Genomic DNA, 21,677 nt, shown 5'->3' on the forward strand with positions numbered 1-21,677 from the left:
GGTCCCCTCCTCTTCTCCCTGTACACAAACTCGCTCGGATCAGTCATTAGCCCGCATGGTTTTTCTTACCACTGCTACGCTGATGACACCCAATTAATTCTGTCCTTTCCCCGCTCAGAGACCCAGGTCGTTGCACGCATCTCTGCTTGTCTAGCTGACATCTCTCAGTGGATGTCTGCTCACCACCTCAAGCTCAACCTTGACAAGACTGAGCTGCTCTTCCTCCCGGGAAAAGATTGTCCCACTCTTGACCTAACAATCAACATCGGCACCTCAGTTGTTTCCCCCGACTCAGACTGCAAGGAATCTGGGTGTGACCCTAGATAACAACCTGTCCTTCACTGCAAACATCGCTGCTACAACCCGTTGCTGCAGATACACGCTTTACAACATCAGGAAGATACGTCCCCAGCTGACACAGAAAGCGACGCAACTTCTGGTTCAGGCTCTCGTCATCTCACGCCTAGACTACTGCAACTCCCTCCTGGCTGGTCTACCTGCATGTGCCATCCGACCTCTGCAGCTCACCCAGAATGCAGCGGCTCGTCTGGTCTTCAACCTTCCTACATTTTCCCACACCACTCCGCTCCTCCGCTCCCTTCACTGGCTTCCGGTAACTGCTAGAATCCACTTCAAGACACTGGTACTTGCTTACCATGCTGTGAATGGATCTGGCCCTTCCTACATCCAGGACATGGTTAAACCGTACACCCCAGCGCGTGCACTACGCTCTGCATCAGCCAAACGACTCGCTGCGCCCTCGCTGCGAGGGGGACCCAAGTTCCCATCGGCAAAAACACGTGGGTTTGCTGTCCTGGCTCCAAGATGGTGGAATGAGCTCCCCATTGACATCAGGACGGCAAATAGCTTGCACATCTTCCAGCGCAAACTGAAAACTCATCTCTTTCGACTCCACTTCGAGCGTTAGAACTATTAACGAAGCACTTTTATACTAATAAAGGACTGGCTTACCTAAAGCCAGTTGAGTAGCACTTGAAATGTGTGGCTCTATGAAACCTGATGTACTTATATGATTCTGTTTTCTTCAAGGTTGTGTCTTCCTGGTCGAATGTACTTATTGTAAGTCGCTTTGGACAAAAGCGTCAGCTAAATGCAATGTAATGTAATGTAAAAGTAGATTTTTTGACATCCAGGCTTGGATGTCGCGGAGGCAGTTGACAAGTGACAGTGGGGGTAGCTGGGATGATGGATTGGTACTGATGTAGAGTTGGGTGTCGTCGGCATAGGAGTGGAAGTTGAGACCATGTCGGCGGATGATTTCACCGAGAGGGAGCATGTAGATGTTAAATAGAAGGGGGCCGAGCACCGAACCTTGCGGCACACCTTGGTTGACAGGGGCTGGGGGAGAGCTGGATTTTCCGATGGTCACAAACTGTTGCCTGTTGGAGAGGTAGGAATGGAACCAGGAGAGGGCTGTACCAGAGAGGCCAAGGTAGAGGGATAGGCGGTTGAGTAGGATAGTGTGGGAGACTGTGTCGAATGCGGCGGAGATGTCCAGGAGGATAAGGATGCTGACGAGGCCTGAATCGGCGGCTGTGAGAAGGTCATTGGTTATTTTAATAAGGGCCGTCTCTGTGCTGTGGTTGGATCTGAAGCCTGATTGGAAGGGTTCGTAGAGCTCATGGTCGGACATATGATGGTGGAGTTGGGCAGCAACTGCTCTTTCCATGATCTTGCTAAGAAAAGGAAGGTTGGAGATCGGCCGGAAGTTGCTGGGGTCCTCGGGGTCGAGACCAGGTTTTTTGACGATGGGAGTGACAGCTGCTATCTTGAGGACGGCGGGAACCAGGGAAGCAGGTTGTAGCCTTAGCTTTTGAGACAAGTTTGGTAACCTGTGTGGCATCCACTGGTGTAAAGGAGGAGAGACAACATTGAGGCAGGTGTTGAGTTGAGCGAACAGTGACTGGAGGTCGTGTGGAATGTGGATGGGATGGGGGCAGAGGCCTGGAGTTCCTGGTGGATGGAGTTGACTTTGTCCTCAAAGAAGTCAAGGAACCTGGTGCAAAGCTCGGGGGGCGTCTGCTGGGTTGGGGGGGTCAATTGGGCGGAGTAGGCGGTTTATGGTGGAGAAGAGCATACAGGGGTGGTGTTGATGGTTACCGATGAGTGAGGAGTAGTAGTGGTGCCTTAGCTTTTGAGAGAGCGTCCTTATAAGATTTGACATGCTCTCTATACGCCTCCAGATGGACTGTGAGGCCAGATTTTATGTGGAGCTGCTCCAGTTGGCGGCCAGAGGCTTTCATGGCACGGAGACTGGTGGTGAACCAGAGGGCTGAGTGGGTGAAGGAGACAGTGCGAGTAATGAGGGGGGCAAGTGAGTCAAGACTCAGGGAGAGAGCAGTGTTATACTGGGCTACCAGTCCATCAACCGAGGTGTCAGGGGGATTGGAGGCCAGGTGGCTAGCTATGAGGCTGGTTATGGCTGGTGCGCTCACTGATTTTAAGCTCCTGTCCGCAGGACAATTGTCCGTAATTGCCCGCAGTACTGCTGTCTGGGGAGGGCGATAGGCACAGTGAACAGGATGGCATGATGGTCGGAGACAGCCAGGTTGAGGCACTGCAGGTGGGATGCAGTTGTGCCAGTGGTACATACCAAATCCAGGGTGTGGCCTTTGGCATGGGTGGGATCATGGACATGCTGTTCAAAATTGAAGCAGTCCAGAAGTGCCAGGAAGTCAGAGGCAAATGTGCAACAGGGTGAGTCCACATGAATGTTAAAGTCTCCAAGCGTAGATGGGGACATGGAGCAGATTGAGGTGAGTAGCTCAGATAGTTCCGACAGGAAGATGGCAGAGGCTGAGGCTTTGGGGGGGGGGCGATATATAAGAACAGCCTGGAGCTGTGCAGATCCAGATAGAGAGGCAAGACATTCAAGTGAGGTGGTGTTGGGTACAGGAAGCTCTCTGATCGAGATGTCTGCCCTGTATATTACAGCCAGCCCACCGCCTGACCAGTGGAGTGGGGCTTTTGGAGGTAGACATAGCCAGGAGGTGTGGCTTGGTTGAGTAATAGGAAATCCTGTCCAGTTTGCCATGTTTCGGTTAAGCAGAGGAAATGAAGTTTATGATCAGTGATGTCATTGATCAGAGGTGCTTTTTTGTTCAGTGATCGCACATTCTGCAGCATGAATGTTGCATTGTTGTTTGTAGTTGTTGAGGCAGAGGGGGTGAATGGGCTGATGACGTTGATACAGCTGAGAGGTCTCAGATTACAGCTATGCACGTAGGGTGTGCTCTGATGACGTCGGCGAAGTGCGACGGACCGCCTGTCTGTCTGTGTGGTGGGGATGTCATGGTCAGAGTTGACAAACTTGCGACGTGCAGCCCTATGCACATAGTGGAGACGGCAAAGGAGTCCAAGTGATTGTATTGTAGTGAGGCAGTTAGGAGTGTTGTGGCAGACAAGATTCCACATTTGCAGAGCGGAGTATTTCCAGAGAGCCATGTCAGCAGCACAGAGGAGCAGCGGCTAGCTACGAGCTGCTAAGCAGGGGCTAGGTGGCAGCTAAATTGAGAAGCTAGCAGTGAAATGCTAACAAGAAACTGGGTAGCAGAGAGGTGCTGCAGCACAGGCAGTATGAGAAACATCAAGAGCTTTTTGAACATTAAGCATGTGAACATGTCACAGGAGAGGGACACAAAAATAACATACATGTGAAAATGAGCATAACATGTCCTCTTTAGAGTCATTTATTTTTTAAGAAACTTTCATTTTGGAGTACTAAACACTCGTACATCCTGTGTTTGTCATGTCAGACTCGATAGTCACAGGTAAATGGATCCCTAATGGTCATGATTCACCAGACCTGGGTCTGATAGTGTAGCACCGCTAAATGGCCTTCAGGACACTTCCTCTTCTGATGTGATCTTATCAATGTTGGAGGAATGTTGGGATGTTGAATGTCACACACTAGTTTCCACATAAGAAATACTCCCACTGGTTCTCTGTCGTTTTGTGTCCCTTATTTATTAAGTGTGTCTTATTTCTGTCTTTACTTTTACTGTTCAGTTTTATTGTATTTATTCTCTAGCTTATTTTACCTTTTTAGATTCATGTGCATCATTTACACATGCACATATGTGTGTTAATATGTTTTAACCTCCTACTTAAATTGAAGGTCATATTCTGTGTAAAAGCAAAGCTTTTTTATTAAATTGATAAATAATGACATATTTCTTCTGCTTTCTCCACAGCTGAAGGTATCATGGCCGCCCTGTTTGCTGAGCTGCCCTCCTAGATTTCACTGATATTTAGAAAACATTACCCAAACAACCCTGTAATCCACACACCAACAATGACAACCTCCCATCTGAACGGCCATGTCGCTGGAGAGGGAGAGGGAGGAGGGGGAGGAGATGAAGAGCTGAGGGGAGGACAGCATAGGGAGATGGCTGTGGACTGTCCAGGAGAGCTGGGGAGTCGAACACTACCGGTCAGAAGATCTGCACAGCTGGAGAGGATACGACAGCACCAGGTACACACACACACACACACACACACACACACACACACACACACACACACACACACACACACACACCACACACACACACACACACCACACACACACACACACACACACACACACACACACTTGTTACTTTCTTATAGAGTGATACAGGGATTTTTGTAGGCTAACCCCAAAGTTAGCATCGCTAACCTCTCCCTCAACAAAAAGCATTGAGATTTTTACATTGGATTTAGGAATATTGAATAAGGCCTTAAGTAAACACACATTTCTGATACTTCCACGTTTTGTTCAGCAGGAAAATCTCAACGTATATCACCACTTTTAATTGTTGAACATAAATGCAATTGCAAGGTAACTTTAGGCTATAAAGGAACTACAGTCACCACGGCTAAGCTAAAGGTAGCTAATGTTAGGTGTGATTTGTGTCAAATGCTTCTCTTTGCCACTTATTGGCAACCACCTTTTTTAGACACATAGAAGTTTCAGACATTCTCAAGTGGGGTATTTTCTGATTGCATAAAACCAAAAAACGTATACTGGTACCTAAAAACATTGACTTCCGGGTCCTTTATTTAATTAAATGTCGACGATTTTGTCTGTTGTAATTTGATTACATTTTTTACACTGTCATCCATACTTTTGATCTGTACAAACTGTAAAGCCTGCTGAGACATATGCGTTTAGTGATATTAGGCAATATAAACAACATTTGATCTGATTTGAAAACATATGATCTTAAGAGCAAAGAGACTATTATTCCATACACAACCGTAGACATGGCAAAGAGTAAACACAATTTAGGATTAAACGTCAACAAAGCTGGGAGACATTTTTTACTGCACTGTGACCAATAACGTATTATAGTGAAGAAATTGAATGAAATGCTTATTGTTTATTTACTCAATATGAGGCTGTTATGCTTTGTTGTTTAATTGTATTTCTATTGACGGTGCATTTATTCTTCCGTGTGTGCCAGGAGGATCTGCGTCGCCGCAGAGAGGAGGAGGGTCGGCAGCTTGACCTGAACTCCTCCATCAGACTCAGGAAGCTCTCCCAGCATCCCCACATCGGCATCGACAACCCCACATTCCTGCAGGACTCAAACACACCGCAGCAGCCATCTCTCAACATCCAGCACACACACGCACTGCTTGGTAAAACCCACACACACACATAATGGATGAAAGAGAAATAAATGAAAAGAAAAGAATAAAAAGTTACAGTGTACGGTAGAAATCAAATGTCTGCAGAAAGCTGGCAGGGAGGGAGAGGAATGTAAGGAAGGCATGACTGCTGCTAGGGAGGGAATTCCTCAGGGAGGGAGAGAAGGACATGAGAGGCTCTTGAGGGTGACTTAATTAAACGTTGTGAGGGGTGGCAATGTTGACACGCACACAGTAGCGCCTTTACTTAAGGAATTAGATGCAGCTCTTATAATTCCTCAATCTGAAGCCAGGAAAAGCAAGCCGTCACCTGACAGGAAAGTACATCTCTCATTTCAAGCCCCTTTATGGTCTTCTCTTTTCTGTCGGTTGATTTGTGGAAGTGAAATGTTATCAAAAGAGATATACCGCTGTCCAATGTCTCAGCCAAGGCCAATACCGATGTTTAAAATAGCAATTTTAAAAAATGTGGCCGATGCTGACACCAATGCAGATCTTTTTATATTATTTTGTCGTTGGTTATTCTCCTTTTGTGCTAGGGAAACTTTGAATGAGCCCAAATTCCTAAAAGTAACTTTAAAAACCTTATAAAGTTGCCATTCATTTAATTAAACTGTTAAATAATAAATATACAGAACAAGTTTGTGCTTTGATAAAGCCATGGACAAAAAAGATGACCAGAGACTGTGCAGCAATTTTTTTTTTTGTCAACACAAAAGCAATGATATTCTTCCCCCTTCTATGAAGGTGGTGGCCACTGCCAATGTTGGGCCAGTGCATCAAGTTATGAAACAGTGCATGTGTTCTTATTGCAGAGTTGGAGGAGCTGCTGCTGTCCCTGAAGCAGATTCGAGGATGCTTGTCCGACCAGCAGAGTCAGAGCGACATCGAGCATGTTCTTGCACTACTAAACAAGGTAATAGAAGGAGCATTAGATGGAGAGAGCTTCAGAGTCAATATGAAATGTAGGTATTTTTCAAGACTTTCTGGCTAAAAGAGATTTACAAAGACAAAGCAGTGTTGTCTGAGCTGTCTGAGCCTCCATGACAACTGGGCAGAGGTGGGAGTAAGTCCTACATGTGCAAGTCATGAGCAAGTCTCAAGTCTTGACCTACAAGTATCAAGCAAGTCCCAAGTCACTGTTGGGAGAGTCAAGCAAGTCAAGTCATACACAATTCTGATGAATAAGCCCAGTTTTCGCATTTAGATCAGTTAAAAGACAGTGGCTATGAAAATGGATTCAACCCACACAATGATCTTCATTACATACACAGTTAATCATTTTAAATCTAATTTAGACCGATGACAATCATATTAGATTCATATTAACCCTAGAACTGCAGACAATATAGCTAGGACTCAAAAAGTCTGTTCAAAAAGGCAAGAAAATCATATATGGCATTTGCCATTACACATATTTAATTTAAATGTATGTTAACACAAGAACCGCCAACAGCGTCAGCACCTACATAGATATCATTTTCAAATCATTGAATTTGTTCCTCTTCATCATTTCCTTATAAACTAAGTAGGACGATTTAAAACTCACTTAATTGGGTTCATTTTGAAATTGCTTCAGTTTATCATCATAACAGATCAAAAAGTTCAGATTCATTTTACAATAAATCAAGGAATGATGCGCTTCTACAAACAAAAACAACCTAATTAAAACATTTAAACAAATAGTCAGGTTCACTATATATTTTTGTGGGGATTTGCAATACTATACATTTTTGGAAAGGATATTGTATAAGGATTCAGAAAATCCAGGGTTGCGTTCCGATAATCCAAAAATCAGCTCCTAAATTCTAACCCTATCTCCTATTCCTTGACCTCTGAGTGAAACGTCACGGGGTTAAGGGATAGTGGATAGGAGAATTCAAAAGGACTTAGGAGAAGAGACCGCGGTACTTTAGAGAATCGAATGCACTTTCACTATCCGACGTGTTTATGATGCGCCAGCGGACGTCATGAATGGGCGTCTGCTGCTGTGGGGAAACTATGGAAACTACAGTTTTCTATACAGCGGACTACAACATGGATGTTCAATAAGAACGAGGGACTACTGTAAACTCATCTAGAGACTCTGCACCGTGCTCTGATGCTGTTGCTTTATGCTTTATGAACGTGGACAACAGAGAAACATATTCTTCATGACCAAAGTTGGAATGGAAATAAAAAAGGAAAGTCAAACTTATGCTCGTCACCCTCTCCCTCCGGTCCACATTAATACAAATGATCCCAATACGTATGATTGATGAACTATGAAAATATCTTAAAATCAATATAAATGTATTTATTATAAACGTTAGTCCTTAACATCTATCACTGTGTATATCACCATTCAAACATCTTTTAAAAGTTGAACAAACTCCACACAGCTCAGTAAAGACTGTGAGATGTTGACTTTATTTGATCATTTCAGTAAAAACTAACGTTCATATTTCTCTTTTTGATTATAATACTGATGAACGTTCAGAACAAAGCACTTTGGCAATTTACCACATACGTTTTAAAAAGCTTAATAAGCACCGTAACTTTCATGATATAATTTCTCCGTCATAATCGGTTGTTTCCGTGAACGGCCGACTGTTGAGTGACGGCAAATGCTGCGGCTGCAATGCATTGTGGGGCAGCATTTTCTCCTCTCCTTTCGGTAAGGGAGGTCCAGTGGTTCCTAAGCTAAAGGAGGTTATAAAGGAAGTTTGAAACCTCCTTTCCTTTCATTTGGAGAATTGGAACGGCACTTAACATGGCTGCCAGTGACGTACTTCCGGGTCATTTCACTCCGTTAGGAAGGTTCCTAAGCTAAATGGACTATTGGAATGCAACCCAGGTTTCCATTTGCCCAGGTGTTTATATGGCGGCCATATTGGAATTTCCAAAATGGCCGCCGTAAAATGTAGGTCTTGTAATATCTTGACTTCTAAATAAGCTAGAACATTGATTTGAACTGCTAAACCCACATTTTCAGGATCAAGAAATCCAATGGTGCCAACAATAATTAGGTAGAACTCACTAAATTGCATGGTAACTTTTATTGAGGACTTAACAGATAATTGACATTAACAGGGTGTCCGCGGGGTCTTAAAAAGTATTAAAAGTTGATAAATCAATTTAGCGAAAATTAAGGCTATTAAAAAGTATTAAACGGCATTTTCCAAGGTATTAAGAAGGTCCACAGCAACGACAACATGAAACAACCTTTAATTTACTGAAACAACATGTCGGGAAACTCCCTCAAAGTGGCCCCATGCATACCGTAAGTGTTGTGCTAGTTACTGAAAACCAGTAACTAGTTACCATTACTAGTTACTTCATTTCAAAAGTAACTCAGTTACTTTACTCATCGGATCAAAATCCACCCTCAGCAAAACCCCCAACCTGACAATCACCATTGATGGCACCCCTGTTTACCCCTCCACCCAGGCACGCAACCTTGGCGTGATATTTGACCCCACCCTCTCCCTCGAGCCCCACATCCGTCATGTTGTCAAAAATCTCATTTTTCCACCTCCGCAATATTGCCAAACTCCGTCCCTCTCTCACCCGCCCTGCAGCTGAGCGACTCATTCACGCCTTCATCTCCTCCCGCCTTGACTATTGCAACTCCCTCCTCTACGGCATCAGCTCCACCTCCCTCAGTAGACTCCAGCGTGTCCAGAACGCAGCCGCCAGACTCCTCACCCACACCAAATCATGGCATCAAATCACCCCGGTCCTCAAAGAACTCCACTGGCTCCCCGTTACACACCGCATCAATTACAAACTCCTGGTCCTCACTTATAAAGCCCTCCACCATCTGGCCCCCCCCTACCTCACTGACCTCCTCACCCTCTACCAACCACCCCGGTCCCTCAGATCCACCTCAGCCGGTTTGCTTTCAATCCCCAAGGCCAAACTCCGGAGCTTCGGGGACAGAGCCTTCTCTGTGGCAGCCCCGAAGCTCTGGAACTCACTCCGTGAGTCTGGGTCCCTCACCCTGTTCCAGTCCCGCCTCAAAACCCACCTCTTCAACTCTTTATCTATAAAGCCCCCCCCCCCCTCTTAATCAACTTCCTCCTGACTGCTTTTTCTGTTGTGTTTTGTTTCTTTTTGGCTTTGTCTCTGTTTTTTGTTTTGTTTGTATACCCCCCCTCCCAAATGTAAAGCGTCTTTGGGTCCAGAAAAGCGCTATATCAAATTAATATATTATTATTATTAGTTACCTACACCCAAAGTAATGCGTTACTGTGCAAAGTAACGTTTTAGTTACTTTGAAAAAGGGCTCCCATTAATGCCCTTATAGCCTTCATTTCAGTACTGTTATTGCATTGGAGAATAATACAATCTGTTGATCAACTTGACATGCATTATATGCAATCTGGATTGCATCGATATTAGCTGGCTTTCCATTTTTGTATATTCTTTCTCCAGGTAGTTTTCCGTCCCGTGTGCCGCCCGGACATGCTATCATGCTAACTAGCTCCCTGAAAGCGGGTGACTCCACTGTAGCAATAGCCTGCATGTGTTCTACAACATACCGTGCAATGGCTTTATCGACTTTTCCCTGGCTAGCAGTCCCTCGGTTAAAATCCAGCCGCTGTTGCTTAGGTGGAGGTGGAGTGGCGTCGGCTGAGTCTCTGTGGTCTTAGCTACTAGCTTCGTCCCAGCATGTTGTTTTTGCAGATGTTTTAAGAGATTTGAATTACTGGTTTGGGCAGTAGATAGGATCTTTGACCCGCCAGGACACAACTTACATTTAACTAAAACGTTCTTTTCTTTGTGCTCGACAAAAGTGAAATAGTGAGAATATCTCCAGGTGGAGAAACTAGACTTGAGCTCCGCCGCCGCCATGATAGTCTTGTTAGTAAACAACACAAACACGCCCACAGCCCGTCTCCGCATGTGACACAGGAAGTATCTAAGTACATTTACTCAAGTACTGTAGGCTACTTAAGTACAGTTCTCATCTCTGTTCGCCTGGCTGTTGACTATATAAAAAAAACTAACAGAGTAACGCACCATGTAGTAACGGTAACTGAGTTACTGAATTAAAAAAGTAATGCGTTAGAGTACTAGTTACTGCCAAAAATAACGGCGTTACAGTAACGCGTTACTTTGTAACGCGTCTGTGTGGGGCCGGGGTCTAAGCCAAACTATATCCGGTCACAGAGATCTGCTATTTTAAAGTAAGGTCAACACATATCGACCCTAAATATAGTCTATATTAAGAACGAGAAAAGTCTTAACATATATATCGTTTTTTGTAAACATATGACAAATGTGTGAGGGGGATGACGTCAGAGCATCGTCCTATGTGCCGGGCTTAGCCCCGGACAGCCCCAGCCCAATTTAACCCCTGGGTATTTGTGAGGGAGCTCCTATATGGCATTACCCCGCTGAAGCTCACCAAAGTTTAATATATTTCATAGTTCAAAGTTTTGTCAATTGTTTTGTTTATTGGTCAAATACTGGTTTCTAATGGTTTCTGAGGAGTTTGACTGGAATGAAAGAGCACAGAGTACAGAAGCAACAAAGCAGCATACTGCATTAAACCTGACCTTCACAGAGAGGTTGAAGTTCATGTGGAGAGGAGGCTTCAGTAGTCTGACTGCACTCAGTTTAGTTGTGCTATCTTACAATCAATATAGTAAATGTGAGGTAAAGTGTGTCGCCAATGTAACCGGTTAGAACTCGAAGTTGCGATGAGGTCTTAAAATGTATGGAAAGGGTCTTAAAAAAGGTCTTAAAAGGTATTCAATTTGACTTCAGGATTCCTGCATATACCCTGATTAACTGATTAAACTGAGTTTAAAATTGTGAACTTCAGTATCATCATGACATGCACATTTTGTGACCACAGAAAAGAAGCAACCTTCTTCATTAGACATCTAAATGTATACACATCTATGCATCATCATCACTATCATCATCAACACTTTCATCCATCACGGCATGGGAATCATCGTCACTCTGGCACTGGCTACTGCACTGACACAAGAACATCTTCCAGAAGAACAGTTACATTTACATCTGCATTGGACCATTTCAATGATGGCCTTTGGGGCTGGGAGGACCTCTGTGGTTGTTGGTTTCATGCCATCCGAGTCTCTGAAGTACCCATTGTGCAGGGTCCTGCAGAGCAATGGCTGCCTGTGCCCATACCCTGGTTTGGACATGGACCCTCAAGATATGCTGCTTCAGAGCTCCAAGTGTTGGAGGGAGCTTGTCACTCTCTGCCCTGTGTTTGCAGAAAAGATGCCATCGTAGTTCAGGGATTGTCTTTATGTTGATACCCTTGAGTGAGTATGCTGGACATACAAAGGAAGCCAGTGTGGACAGCATTCCTTCCGCCACTTCTGCTTCATCCAAAAGCATCTGCAGAGCATTGATAATATCTTCCTCTGCTTTTAAATGGATCTGCAGCCAGGTTGCCTTGCCTATACGGGAGAACCTGCCTGTGTTGTCGGCCCCAGTGAATGAATGGAAAGCTGGCAATGCCTTTGCTCTTTCTTTACCTAGAGCTCTCCATAGTGCACAACACCAGAGGCCATCGAAATCGATGAGTTCTTCAGCAAGAGATCATAGTTTGCTGTGACTAGCACTAGAATGTCTGTATCTGGTGAGAAGAACATCAACTGTGCATCAGCTGGGTTTCGGTGTGATGCCAGCACAGCCTGGTGGATCAGCAGCGTGTCTGCTTCTTTGTGGTTATTTTCTTCAAAGAGCAGGTATTTGTTGCTCCTAGTGTTCCCAGAAGCTGACGTGATGATCAGCTTGGAGGATCCCCTGTTGTATTCTAGAATTTTGGCTGCAAGATAGTCAGTGAGATCGGCCTTCGTCTGGTCATGAGAGAGGAACCTGCTCAGTGGGATGTGTTTGATGTTGGTGTCATCTCTGACTTGGTACTGGATAGCTTTTCCTTGTCTGCGTTTATCTCTGGTTGCACTCTTCAGAGAATCTGACCTGTATGTGTCGAACACAAGGATGATTTCATCATAATCTCTTGTTAGTGACATCAGTCTGTTATTGAAGCAGCCACTCAGATCCTTGACTGTCACTACAGTGGCTGTTTTTTTGTTCAGCCTCTGCACAAGCACCATGCCGTTCACCAGTGCTATCTTTCGACTTGGCTGATCAGTAGATGTGGTGTCTGTGAATCCTGTATCCATTGCATCTATGTGGGTAGTACGTCCAGCTTGAGGCAGCTGATGGTCTTCATGGGGCACATCTTCTCTTGTCAGCTTCTCAAGGAGATTGATTAACTTGGACTTGGCATGGCAGGATTGTTCCATTAGAAGCGAACAGTGCCCTGGGTGTTAGAGTAAATTCATACTTTCCTATAGCCTCTTTCTGGTTGATGTCTCGGTTTGTCCTGGCAAGTACCATCAGCCTTGCAAACAGGTCCTTGGTCTCCTTCAGATCCACAGTATTGTCTCTGAGTTTCACTGTAATCCTCCCATTCTTGGAATGCTGTGATGACTTCAGCAGTGGCTTCCAGGAGGGTCCTGTTGACTTGCTTCACAGATTCAGCCTTGATGTCTTTACCCTCCGAGCAGGCAGCTTCTACTCCCTTGGTTGCCTTCAGGCACACATATTTCAGTTGTGGGTTGTCCTTGAAGAACTCCTCCAGAACCATTTCATAGAGTGCTACATACGAGTAGATGTGGGTATGGAGAGCTCGCTTGTAGTGTGTGCATTTCAGGATTTGCCTTGTTGTGGCAGTACCATACACATCTGCTTCCATCCAGGCATCATCTATACCTGAGTTCTCCATGGAGGCGCCAAGAGCTCTGAGGGCAGCCATGACGACATGCAGCTCACCCAGTCTGGGAACAACCATCTGTTTCAGGTCAGGTCTGCCATCTAAGAGCCGCACCACCTTCTCATAGAGGGCCATGTCAAAGGTAATGACTGTGGGGTGATCTTCCCCAACTGCCAACTTCCTCAGCTGATTTGCTAGCATTATCACAGTCAACAAAGTTGACCACTCGTGTGCCACCTCTGGCAATAGTGGCAAGACTCCAACCTATGTCAAGGGAAGGCTTTCAGACAACAGTGAGTTGTATCCTGCCCAGCCTGGAATATTTGAATTTGAATGAATTTATAGATATTTTATATTTATCTATATAAGATAATGGTCTATTATAGAGTATTTGATGAAAAAGAATCAAATAAATTTGTTTTTGTATACTTAAAAAAACTTTGCACATGTCATTTTCGACCGACTCATGCATCGAAGGGTTAATGTTGTAAAATGTAGTACCTTTGTAACTACCATCATTGGATTCCTTGACCCTGAAAATGTGGGTTTAGAAGTTCAAATCAATGTTCCAGCTTATTTAGAAGCCGAGATATTACAAAACCTACATTTATGGCGGCCATTTTGGAAATTCCAATATGGCCGCCATATAGACATCTGAGCAAATGGAAACATTGATTTTCTGAATCCTTATACCAGTGACCACCGACTGGCGGCCCGCGGGCCACATCCGGCCCGCCAGACATTCTCATCCGGCCCGCACGACGGGGGTGACTGCGGCGCACTGTGTGCAGTACCGGAGTCCAACAGAGAGGCAGCAGCTGCGGGACAGTAGACTGCGTACTGCAAAACCTTCCCTGTCTTGAAGAAGAAGTGATCCTTCGTTGTGAAGAGTCTGGTTTGTGCGCTCCGCACCACAGCAGTAGCCCTGCTGCGACAGAGTCCAACAGAGAGGCAGGAGCTGCGGGACAGTAGCCTAGAAGCAGGGTTGGGTTGTAACGGAATACATGTAACGGCGTTACGTAATCAGAATACAAAAATCAAGTAGGCTAACTGAATTCAGCTGGCGTTACATTTGAAAAACGAGTAATCTGATTACAGTTACTTTCGTAAACCTGAAGTGAATACATTTTGGATTACTTATTGGAATTATTGGTGGAAAAGTTTCCTCACAAAATGTAATATTCATTACCGGCAGAGCTGTGTGCACACTGCACAGCGCTGCAGCATGTCTGTGAGCGAGAGAGATGCAGTGTGTCTGTGAGGCCCCGCCCCCGCACGCAGATGAGTGAGAGAGATCTCTTTTAAAATATATTGAAAGTTAGAAACGGAGATGGTTAGATCAAATGTGCAAGATAACGTTTATGTAGCATTTATTTATTGTCGAAATGATGACATTTCATAACGGGATCAAATCAAAGTGAATGGCCTGCTGCTGCTGAATGCATGGGGCAAGTGACTGGAAACAGTTTTAAAAGTTATAACATCGTTTCAGATAATAAATAATAATGATAATTCATTCTATTTAGGGGCGCCTTTCAAAGCACCCAAGGACATCTTACAATTCATAACATATTCCAAGGAAAGGTTTTAAGGCAGTACAAAGAATGCAGTCTGGGTGATGTTTTTATACGGGGTGCAGATGAGAGGGAGCTGTCCAGAATGACACCAAGATGTTGTGTTTGAGTTCTTGATAAGCCATTAAAACAGTAAAATACGTGTCTCCTGTTCACCAAAACATACCCATCTGTTATGGAGAAAGAAAGTATTCAAAAAGCATTCTAAAAGTAATCTGAATACGTTAAAGTAGACCCGATTCCAACGTTTAAGACACGTAACTGTAACTGTATTCTGACTACTTTCAGAGCCATGTATTCAGTATTCAGTAACTGATTACAGAACACTCAATACCCCCCCCCCCCCCCCGCTTGCCGCTTACATAAGGATGTGACCAGCTGTGGCTGCCGGCCATGCACGCTGTGATGGGCGGGGCTGACACACAGCCAGGTCAGGACACTCCGCGTGCACGTGCAGCAGCGTAGCAGCCAAATTAATAATATAGCGACAAGCGGGAGACAACGTGTGACTTACTCGCTTGGAATTTAAAGTGAAATGGAATTGGTTACAAAACCTAACTACACATCTCGATTCTCCGGTGTGGCAGTATTTTGGATTTTAAACTACACCTAAAACACAAGCACCCCATTCCGTTTTCCCAGCTGGTAGCAAACACAGCAGCTAGAGATGGAGAGCCCCCACCTTCCCGACAGTTTCATTTGCAATGTTCAATAAAAAGTTATGTTTGAAAGGATGTACTTGAATTATTATTATATATTATCATTATGTCAGTGGTCTAAAATGGTCTTACAACGGTGGCGACAATATTATCGTTTATCGCAATAATTTCCTGGAAAATGTATCGTCCAACAAAATTAATTATCGTGACAGGCCTATACATTATTCAACAGTTTACAGTAACTTCTGATAATAACACAGGGGAAATAAACGAGGCATCTCTCTCTCTCTCTCCCTCTCCTGACAGCCCTTCAGTATCAGGGTTTGTCAAAATGAATCCCTTGGAGGTTCTAGTGTTCATTTACCGTTTTGTCTTCTCTTTGCAATGCTTACTCGATTTGAAACCAAGTCTAACGTAGCTTAAACTTAACGTTAGCTTTCTAGCTAACACAACACATGCACGCACCTTTCTCTGTGGTTTTTTTTGTAGTGACGAATGAAGTTGGATGTTGTGGTGGTCGTGTCACTGATCTTTATGCTGCAGACCCTGCATACCGCTGTTCTCTTCTTATTACCGTCATCGACAACATAATCCTTGAATCCAAACTTCACTATTTTTGGAGTAAAGCTAGCCACTGCCATGTTAACTGACACTCCTGCCTTCTAGTGGGTTGCCAGGTTTGCGCGCATAGAGCTATAATCACCCAATCACGTTTTTCGAAAAAACTAAACGTAATATCTCAATACAAAAACAAACGCAAATATTTAATTTTAAACAGTCAAGTCCTTTCAAGTCATCTGTCTCAAGCTTAAGTCAAGTCTCAAGTCATGAATACCAAGTCAAAGTCAAGTCAAGTCTTTTATCAATGTTAGTCAAGCAAGTCTCAAGTCAAAAAATATGCGACTCGAGTCAAGTCATGTGACTCGAGTCCCCACCTCTGCAACTGGGGCCTCACCAGATACCAAAAGTTCAAATGAAGGCTTCAATATATGGAGGGGGGCTTTTGAATGGAAGCTACTGAGAGGCACTCTATTATGCCAGTATTAAATATTCTTGCATTGGATATTTTTGAAGCCCAAAGTCTTATAAATGTAAAGAGTTTCCAGAAACCACCTCCTCTTTGGCTTTCTCTTTGACAAATCTGTCTACAAGTCATTGAAGGTGTTCATGTGCCTCACGGCCCGTCTACACTACAGGCATCAAAAAATCTTGAAGCTGGGCGTGTCTGAGGCTTGGCGATTTCTCGCGACCAACAACCAATCGGGAATCTCCCGCCCGCCCCCGGCATACAAAGCAATAGCAATGTTAAAACGAAGTAAACTGGATATAAAATCCCCAAACAGGCGAAAACCTACCAGTTTCACCCACTGTCTCTGCCACCTCCCTCCATGCCTCGCTCCTCCGGTTTGTATCCCGGTAGATGAACAGAGACTGATCATACAGCACCGGGTGATTCACTACCGCTATAATGAATTTTCCCTCCATTTTTTTGAATATGAAGAAATGACCTGCGTAGTCTCTCCCAGCATACACGCGGTTTGATTGGCTAGCGCTTGTACTGTCAGATTTGCATACGCGGGATTTGATTGGCTGATGCCAAGCATCGAGCCTCAAAAGTTGAACATTGTTCAACTTTTGATGCCGATAGATGCTCGTGATGCTTGCAAAGCCATGCCATGCTCCCCACAATGCAGTTCGGCGAAGTTTAAAAATCTTCTACGTCACCCCATTCAAATGAATGGGCGAAGCGTTGAAAGCATTTTTCGATGCCTGTAGTGTAGACGGGCCGTCAGTCCACAGTGAAGCCCACAGCAAATAAAGATGTCACTGTTTCTAGAACCATTTGTAAGAATCTTAAAAGCATTGAATATCCCTTTGTGGCTGCTCGGACATTTCCTGGAACCTTTTTTGAGGAAATAAGAAATATCATCTAGTTCATTAAAGTGAAGGAACATAGTATTCATTTAAAATACATTGAGAATATTATATCAAATCAAATCAAATCAAGTTTTATTTATATAGCACATTTATAAACGATTTTTGGTCGAGCCAAAGTGCTGTACATATAATAAAAATAGCCTACAGTAGAGACACTTTACAGCAAATACAACAGCACAGATTGTTCAGAATATCAGTATGAGAAAAACGACACCTTAGACCGATCCCGGCGTAGATATAGATACAAAACAAGAAAAAAGATTTGGCTGGGTTAATCGGAACAAGAGAATACACAGACACGGACAGAGAGGGAAAAGGTCATTGGATAAAAGTTATTCTTGATAACCCTCTAGAAAGATCTCATGAACTTCCCCACTCAATCTATCAAGACCCGAGCAGTTCTATTAGATATAGGATAAGAAACAGAGATATATATATCCCCCAGCCTTACATTGTTGGTTGTCTAACTCAACCCTGTTTTTTTTCAAAATAACTGTAAATGAACTGAAATGACCAAAACAAGCGCAAGTGAACACTGTCAGTTTGAAAGCAGCAAATGGAAAAGTTTGATTTCAGTTTTAAACAATGTGAATACAGGTATAGTGATGTGAGAAGATGACATGTGAGCTCCAGTTGAGAAGAATATAACAGAAGCTGCTCTTGTCTTTCTCCTCCTGTAGTCTGACTTCCAATCAGCGCTGAAGATCCATAATGCCGTGGCAACCAGCATGCATCGACCCTCTCCTCCGTACCCACACACACACCAGGCTCTGCAGCTGGCCATAGAGGTAATTCCAGTTTGAAATCTTATTTCCTAGACACTTCTTGTCGCATCCACACACACACTCACTAAAACATGCACAAACACACACACACTCACTAAAACATGCACAAACACACACACACAAAATAACAGTCCAGGTCAGTGAGTGTTATAATGAGATTGGATACAGAGCAGCTCTGTTGAGTATCAATTAGTGCTCAAACACAAGTGATTGTACACACACACACACACACACACACACACACACACACACACACACACACACACACACACACACACACACACATTCCTATATGCCAACTCTTTTATTTTGTAATAATATGTGTAGGCAACAGCCTGTCAGTATAGAGTGGTGCAGTGATGACGTATTTTTGTAGGAAGTTTGTATAGCTAAGGGCTCCCTCAACAAAAAGCAGTGGGAATATTGCCCAAATTAATCTCTGTGGCAAAAAAACCGTTTATGATGCTTATTTAGCCACTTGTTAGCAGCCACAGTTTTTATAACGCATAGAAGCTTCAGAGATTCAACTGTGTGGGATCTACTATTGTTATGTCGTAAAACAAAATGTGAAAATCCTGTTAGCCTTTGTTAACCACAGACCTTATTTGGGTAGTTAAAAAAACAGTTGACTTTGAAACAAAGGTAACGGAAATGGTAACATGTGTACTTATGCCTGGGTTTTGAACTCATTCCAGCACCACTCTATAGAAATGTATGATACCAATGACTTCATCAGAAAGACAGATCCAAAGCTTTTGGACTTTTGAAAGGTTTCCAAGCATAGTAGAGAATATTACTTTGTAAAGTTCGATACCTGGTATCATAGGTGATTTACACATGATACCAGGTTCATGATAACCAGATTAAGATATGCCAACACCCATGATGCTAGTACGATCAGTGCTGTATGTTCTTCCTGCCACAGGTTGAGTTGATAAGATATGGCTCATTTCAGTGGCATGTCATTATACACACCTGCTCCATGTTGGCCTCTCCACAACCTTCTCTGCATTTGGCTTTAAAGACGAAAACACTTTCAGACTTAATTTAACCTAACCCACTCAAAGAAATGCCTCCTGTTAGACTCAAATCCTTGTAGACTGGGCCCAGATTTAGATGAACCCTTAGCTGTTTAATTTGAATTATGTTTGGGGCTTTACAATAAAATGAGACAAATGATCCCTTTAAGCTCAGAAATGTCTGCAGCTGCTATATTGAATATGTTGAATGTGTTATTGCTATGGTGACTTTGCCTTGATGATGCTGTGATATCTTATGTTTCCAGACCAGGAGTCTCATCCAGACGAGTCAGAACAAAGATGGACTGGAACTACACAGCCTGCTGTCAGACACACACATCCAGGTACACAACCTAAATCACAACCATATGCACAAACAACTTTACTAATACAACCACACACACATAAACATTCACACACAACTATATGTACACACCCACAAATCCTGGTTCACCATCTCACACAACCACATACACAACCAGGTACACACACACATGCACGCACGCACACATACATATACACACACACATAACCACACACTAAACCATGCACACACAACTGAACACATAACCACATGCGCACACACACTATCAAACACACGCACACAGACAAACCCACCCAGGTTAACACACACAACCACACAACATAAGAAACATGCACACACACTGTTTTCGGAAAAATCCTGTTATACTATGACTACTAATGTTTGTGTGTATGTTGAATGCTTGTGTGTGTGTGCAGTCCTTGCTCCTGGCCCATGACAGGATAGCAGAGCAGGAGATGCAACTTGAGCCGCTGCCCACCCAGGGAGAGACCCTAACCCAGTTGGGGGGGGAGACTGTGAAGATTGTGCGCATAGAGAAAGCTCAGGACATCCCACTGGTGAGGAGAACACACACTCACTCTGTATCAATGAGGAAAAACCTATATCCCACCATGTTTACACTTAAAGTGCTCAGTTAGAATCAAAAGGCTGTAAATACCACAGGGAGTGGGTCATGTCCATGTGTGTCCATCATCCCGCTGCTCTGTGTGTCCTGCAGGGGGCGACGGTGCGGAACGAGATGGAGAGTGTGGTGATCAGTCGGATTGTTCGAGGTGGAGCCGCTGAACGAAGCGGACTTCTGTCAGAAGGAGATGAAATCCTGGAGATTAACGGCATCGAGATCAGAGGGAAGGATGTCAACCAAGTCTTTGATATTCTTGTAAGTATATCCAAAGAGTTCTTTGATGGAGTAATGAATAAGATCACTTAGGGGTGTAACAATTAGTCATTGTTTGTTTCAAACTCCAGGTGTTTTAGTGTCCGTTTGGGACTGCATTATCTGCATTTACATCTTTATATACTTATTATAAGAGAGACCAGGCCAATAATCGGTCGACCCCTACCATGAATGTGTCATACCCACTTAACAGGAAGAAACTCAGCTAACTGACGATATGAACCATGTTTACCGAAACAAAACACAACTCTAACGCCGAGCCTCTGAATTAGCACTAAGCGAAAGAGTGCTGACGCACTTAGCACATAACTCACGGTATAAATATGTTATACTTCATCGGATCTGCAATGTCTATCATAAAGCTGAGATTCCACAGATTCCAATGGTATAAGTGTCATCACTCCACGACCAAAACTCGTGGCAGTGAAAGCCAGCAAAGACAACACACAACTTCACTTTACGTGGCCAAAACGGCAAATACGTCTTACCTTTGCTGTTTTCTGATCAAAGTTGTGTTCAAGGGCATTACAACGCATATAAACGCTGCTGAAGGTTAATCCAATGTCTCTGTGTCACTTTGAAATCATTACTGATAATCCATCATTCCATTTTGTCAATAAGAGCAGTTTTCATATAGTGTATGCGAGCTGTAACCCAGCTTCCGGCTTTGGGCATGCTGGCTGCTCTCATTCATCAATGGTAATGTTTGGATGGATTTAGGAACTCCCTCTCGATTCTATTGGCTCTAACGGTTCAAAAATGGTGTCAATCATCAAAATCGGCCCATGGGTTCCAGAGATATGGCAAATCCACCCAAATGACCCCAGAGGTGTTTTTTTTCTTTCTAAACCTCTCTAAAAAGGTCAAATGTCACTTGTTTTGCATCAATCCTGATACAGGGTACTTATTATATGTTATAGTTTGGATTCCTAAAGCTTTTAGTCTACCATCCCATCATTCAAGGGTGGTTTTCACTAGAAGCAGGGGTGCACATGACCTTTTTTAGTGAGTTATTCAGATGAGTACCAGGAGACAGCGTTTGGTACTCACCCCACACGAAGCGTGGTCCTCCTCAGT

The 21,677-nt window shown here is 43.8% G+C and overlaps 2 protein-coding genes across 5 annotated transcripts in view; one reads left to right on the plus strand and one right to left on the minus strand.

Moving 5' to 3' along the window:
• The window catches only part of LOC117563100 (protein Daple-like), a 72,724-nt gene extending 70,860 nt beyond the window's left edge, over nt 1-1,864 (minus strand). Inside the window, 1 exon segment of the mRNA XM_034241263.1 lies at nt 1,181-1,864. Coding sequence (XP_034097154.1) covers nt 1,181-1,864 — 684 coding nt within the window.
• Nucleotides 1-21,677, plus strand: part of LOC117563109 (MAGUK p55 subfamily member 5-A-like) — a 56,750-nt gene that overhangs the window by 24,527 nt on the left and 10,546 nt on the right. For 3 of the 4 annotated variants that reach the window (XM_034241274.1, XM_034241275.1, XM_034241277.1), the window contains exons 2-8: nt 4,215-4,495; nt 5,469-5,646; nt 6,471-6,571; nt 18,254-18,361; nt 19,644-19,721; nt 20,119-20,259; nt 20,421-20,582. In XM_034241274.1, coding sequence (XP_034097165.1) covers nt 4,316-4,495; nt 5,469-5,646; nt 6,471-6,571; nt 18,254-18,361; nt 19,644-19,721; nt 20,119-20,259; nt 20,421-20,582 — 948 coding nt within the window. In that variant the 5' untranslated portion in view covers nt 4,215-4,315. Of the gene's footprint in view, nt 1-3,533; nt 3,596-4,214; nt 4,496-5,468; nt 5,647-6,470; nt 6,572-18,253; nt 18,362-19,643; nt 19,722-20,118; nt 20,260-20,420; nt 20,583-21,677 lie in introns of those variants that run through there. The other variant, XM_034241276.1, reaches the window with a different exon arrangement.

The sequence above is a fragment of the Gymnodraco acuticeps genome, unplaced genomic scaffold (genome assembly GCF_902827175.1).
Source record: "Gymnodraco acuticeps unplaced genomic scaffold, fGymAcu1.1, whole genome shotgun sequence".
NCBI classification, from domain to species: Eukaryota; Metazoa; Chordata; class Actinopteri; order Perciformes; family Bathydraconidae; genus Gymnodraco; species Gymnodraco acuticeps.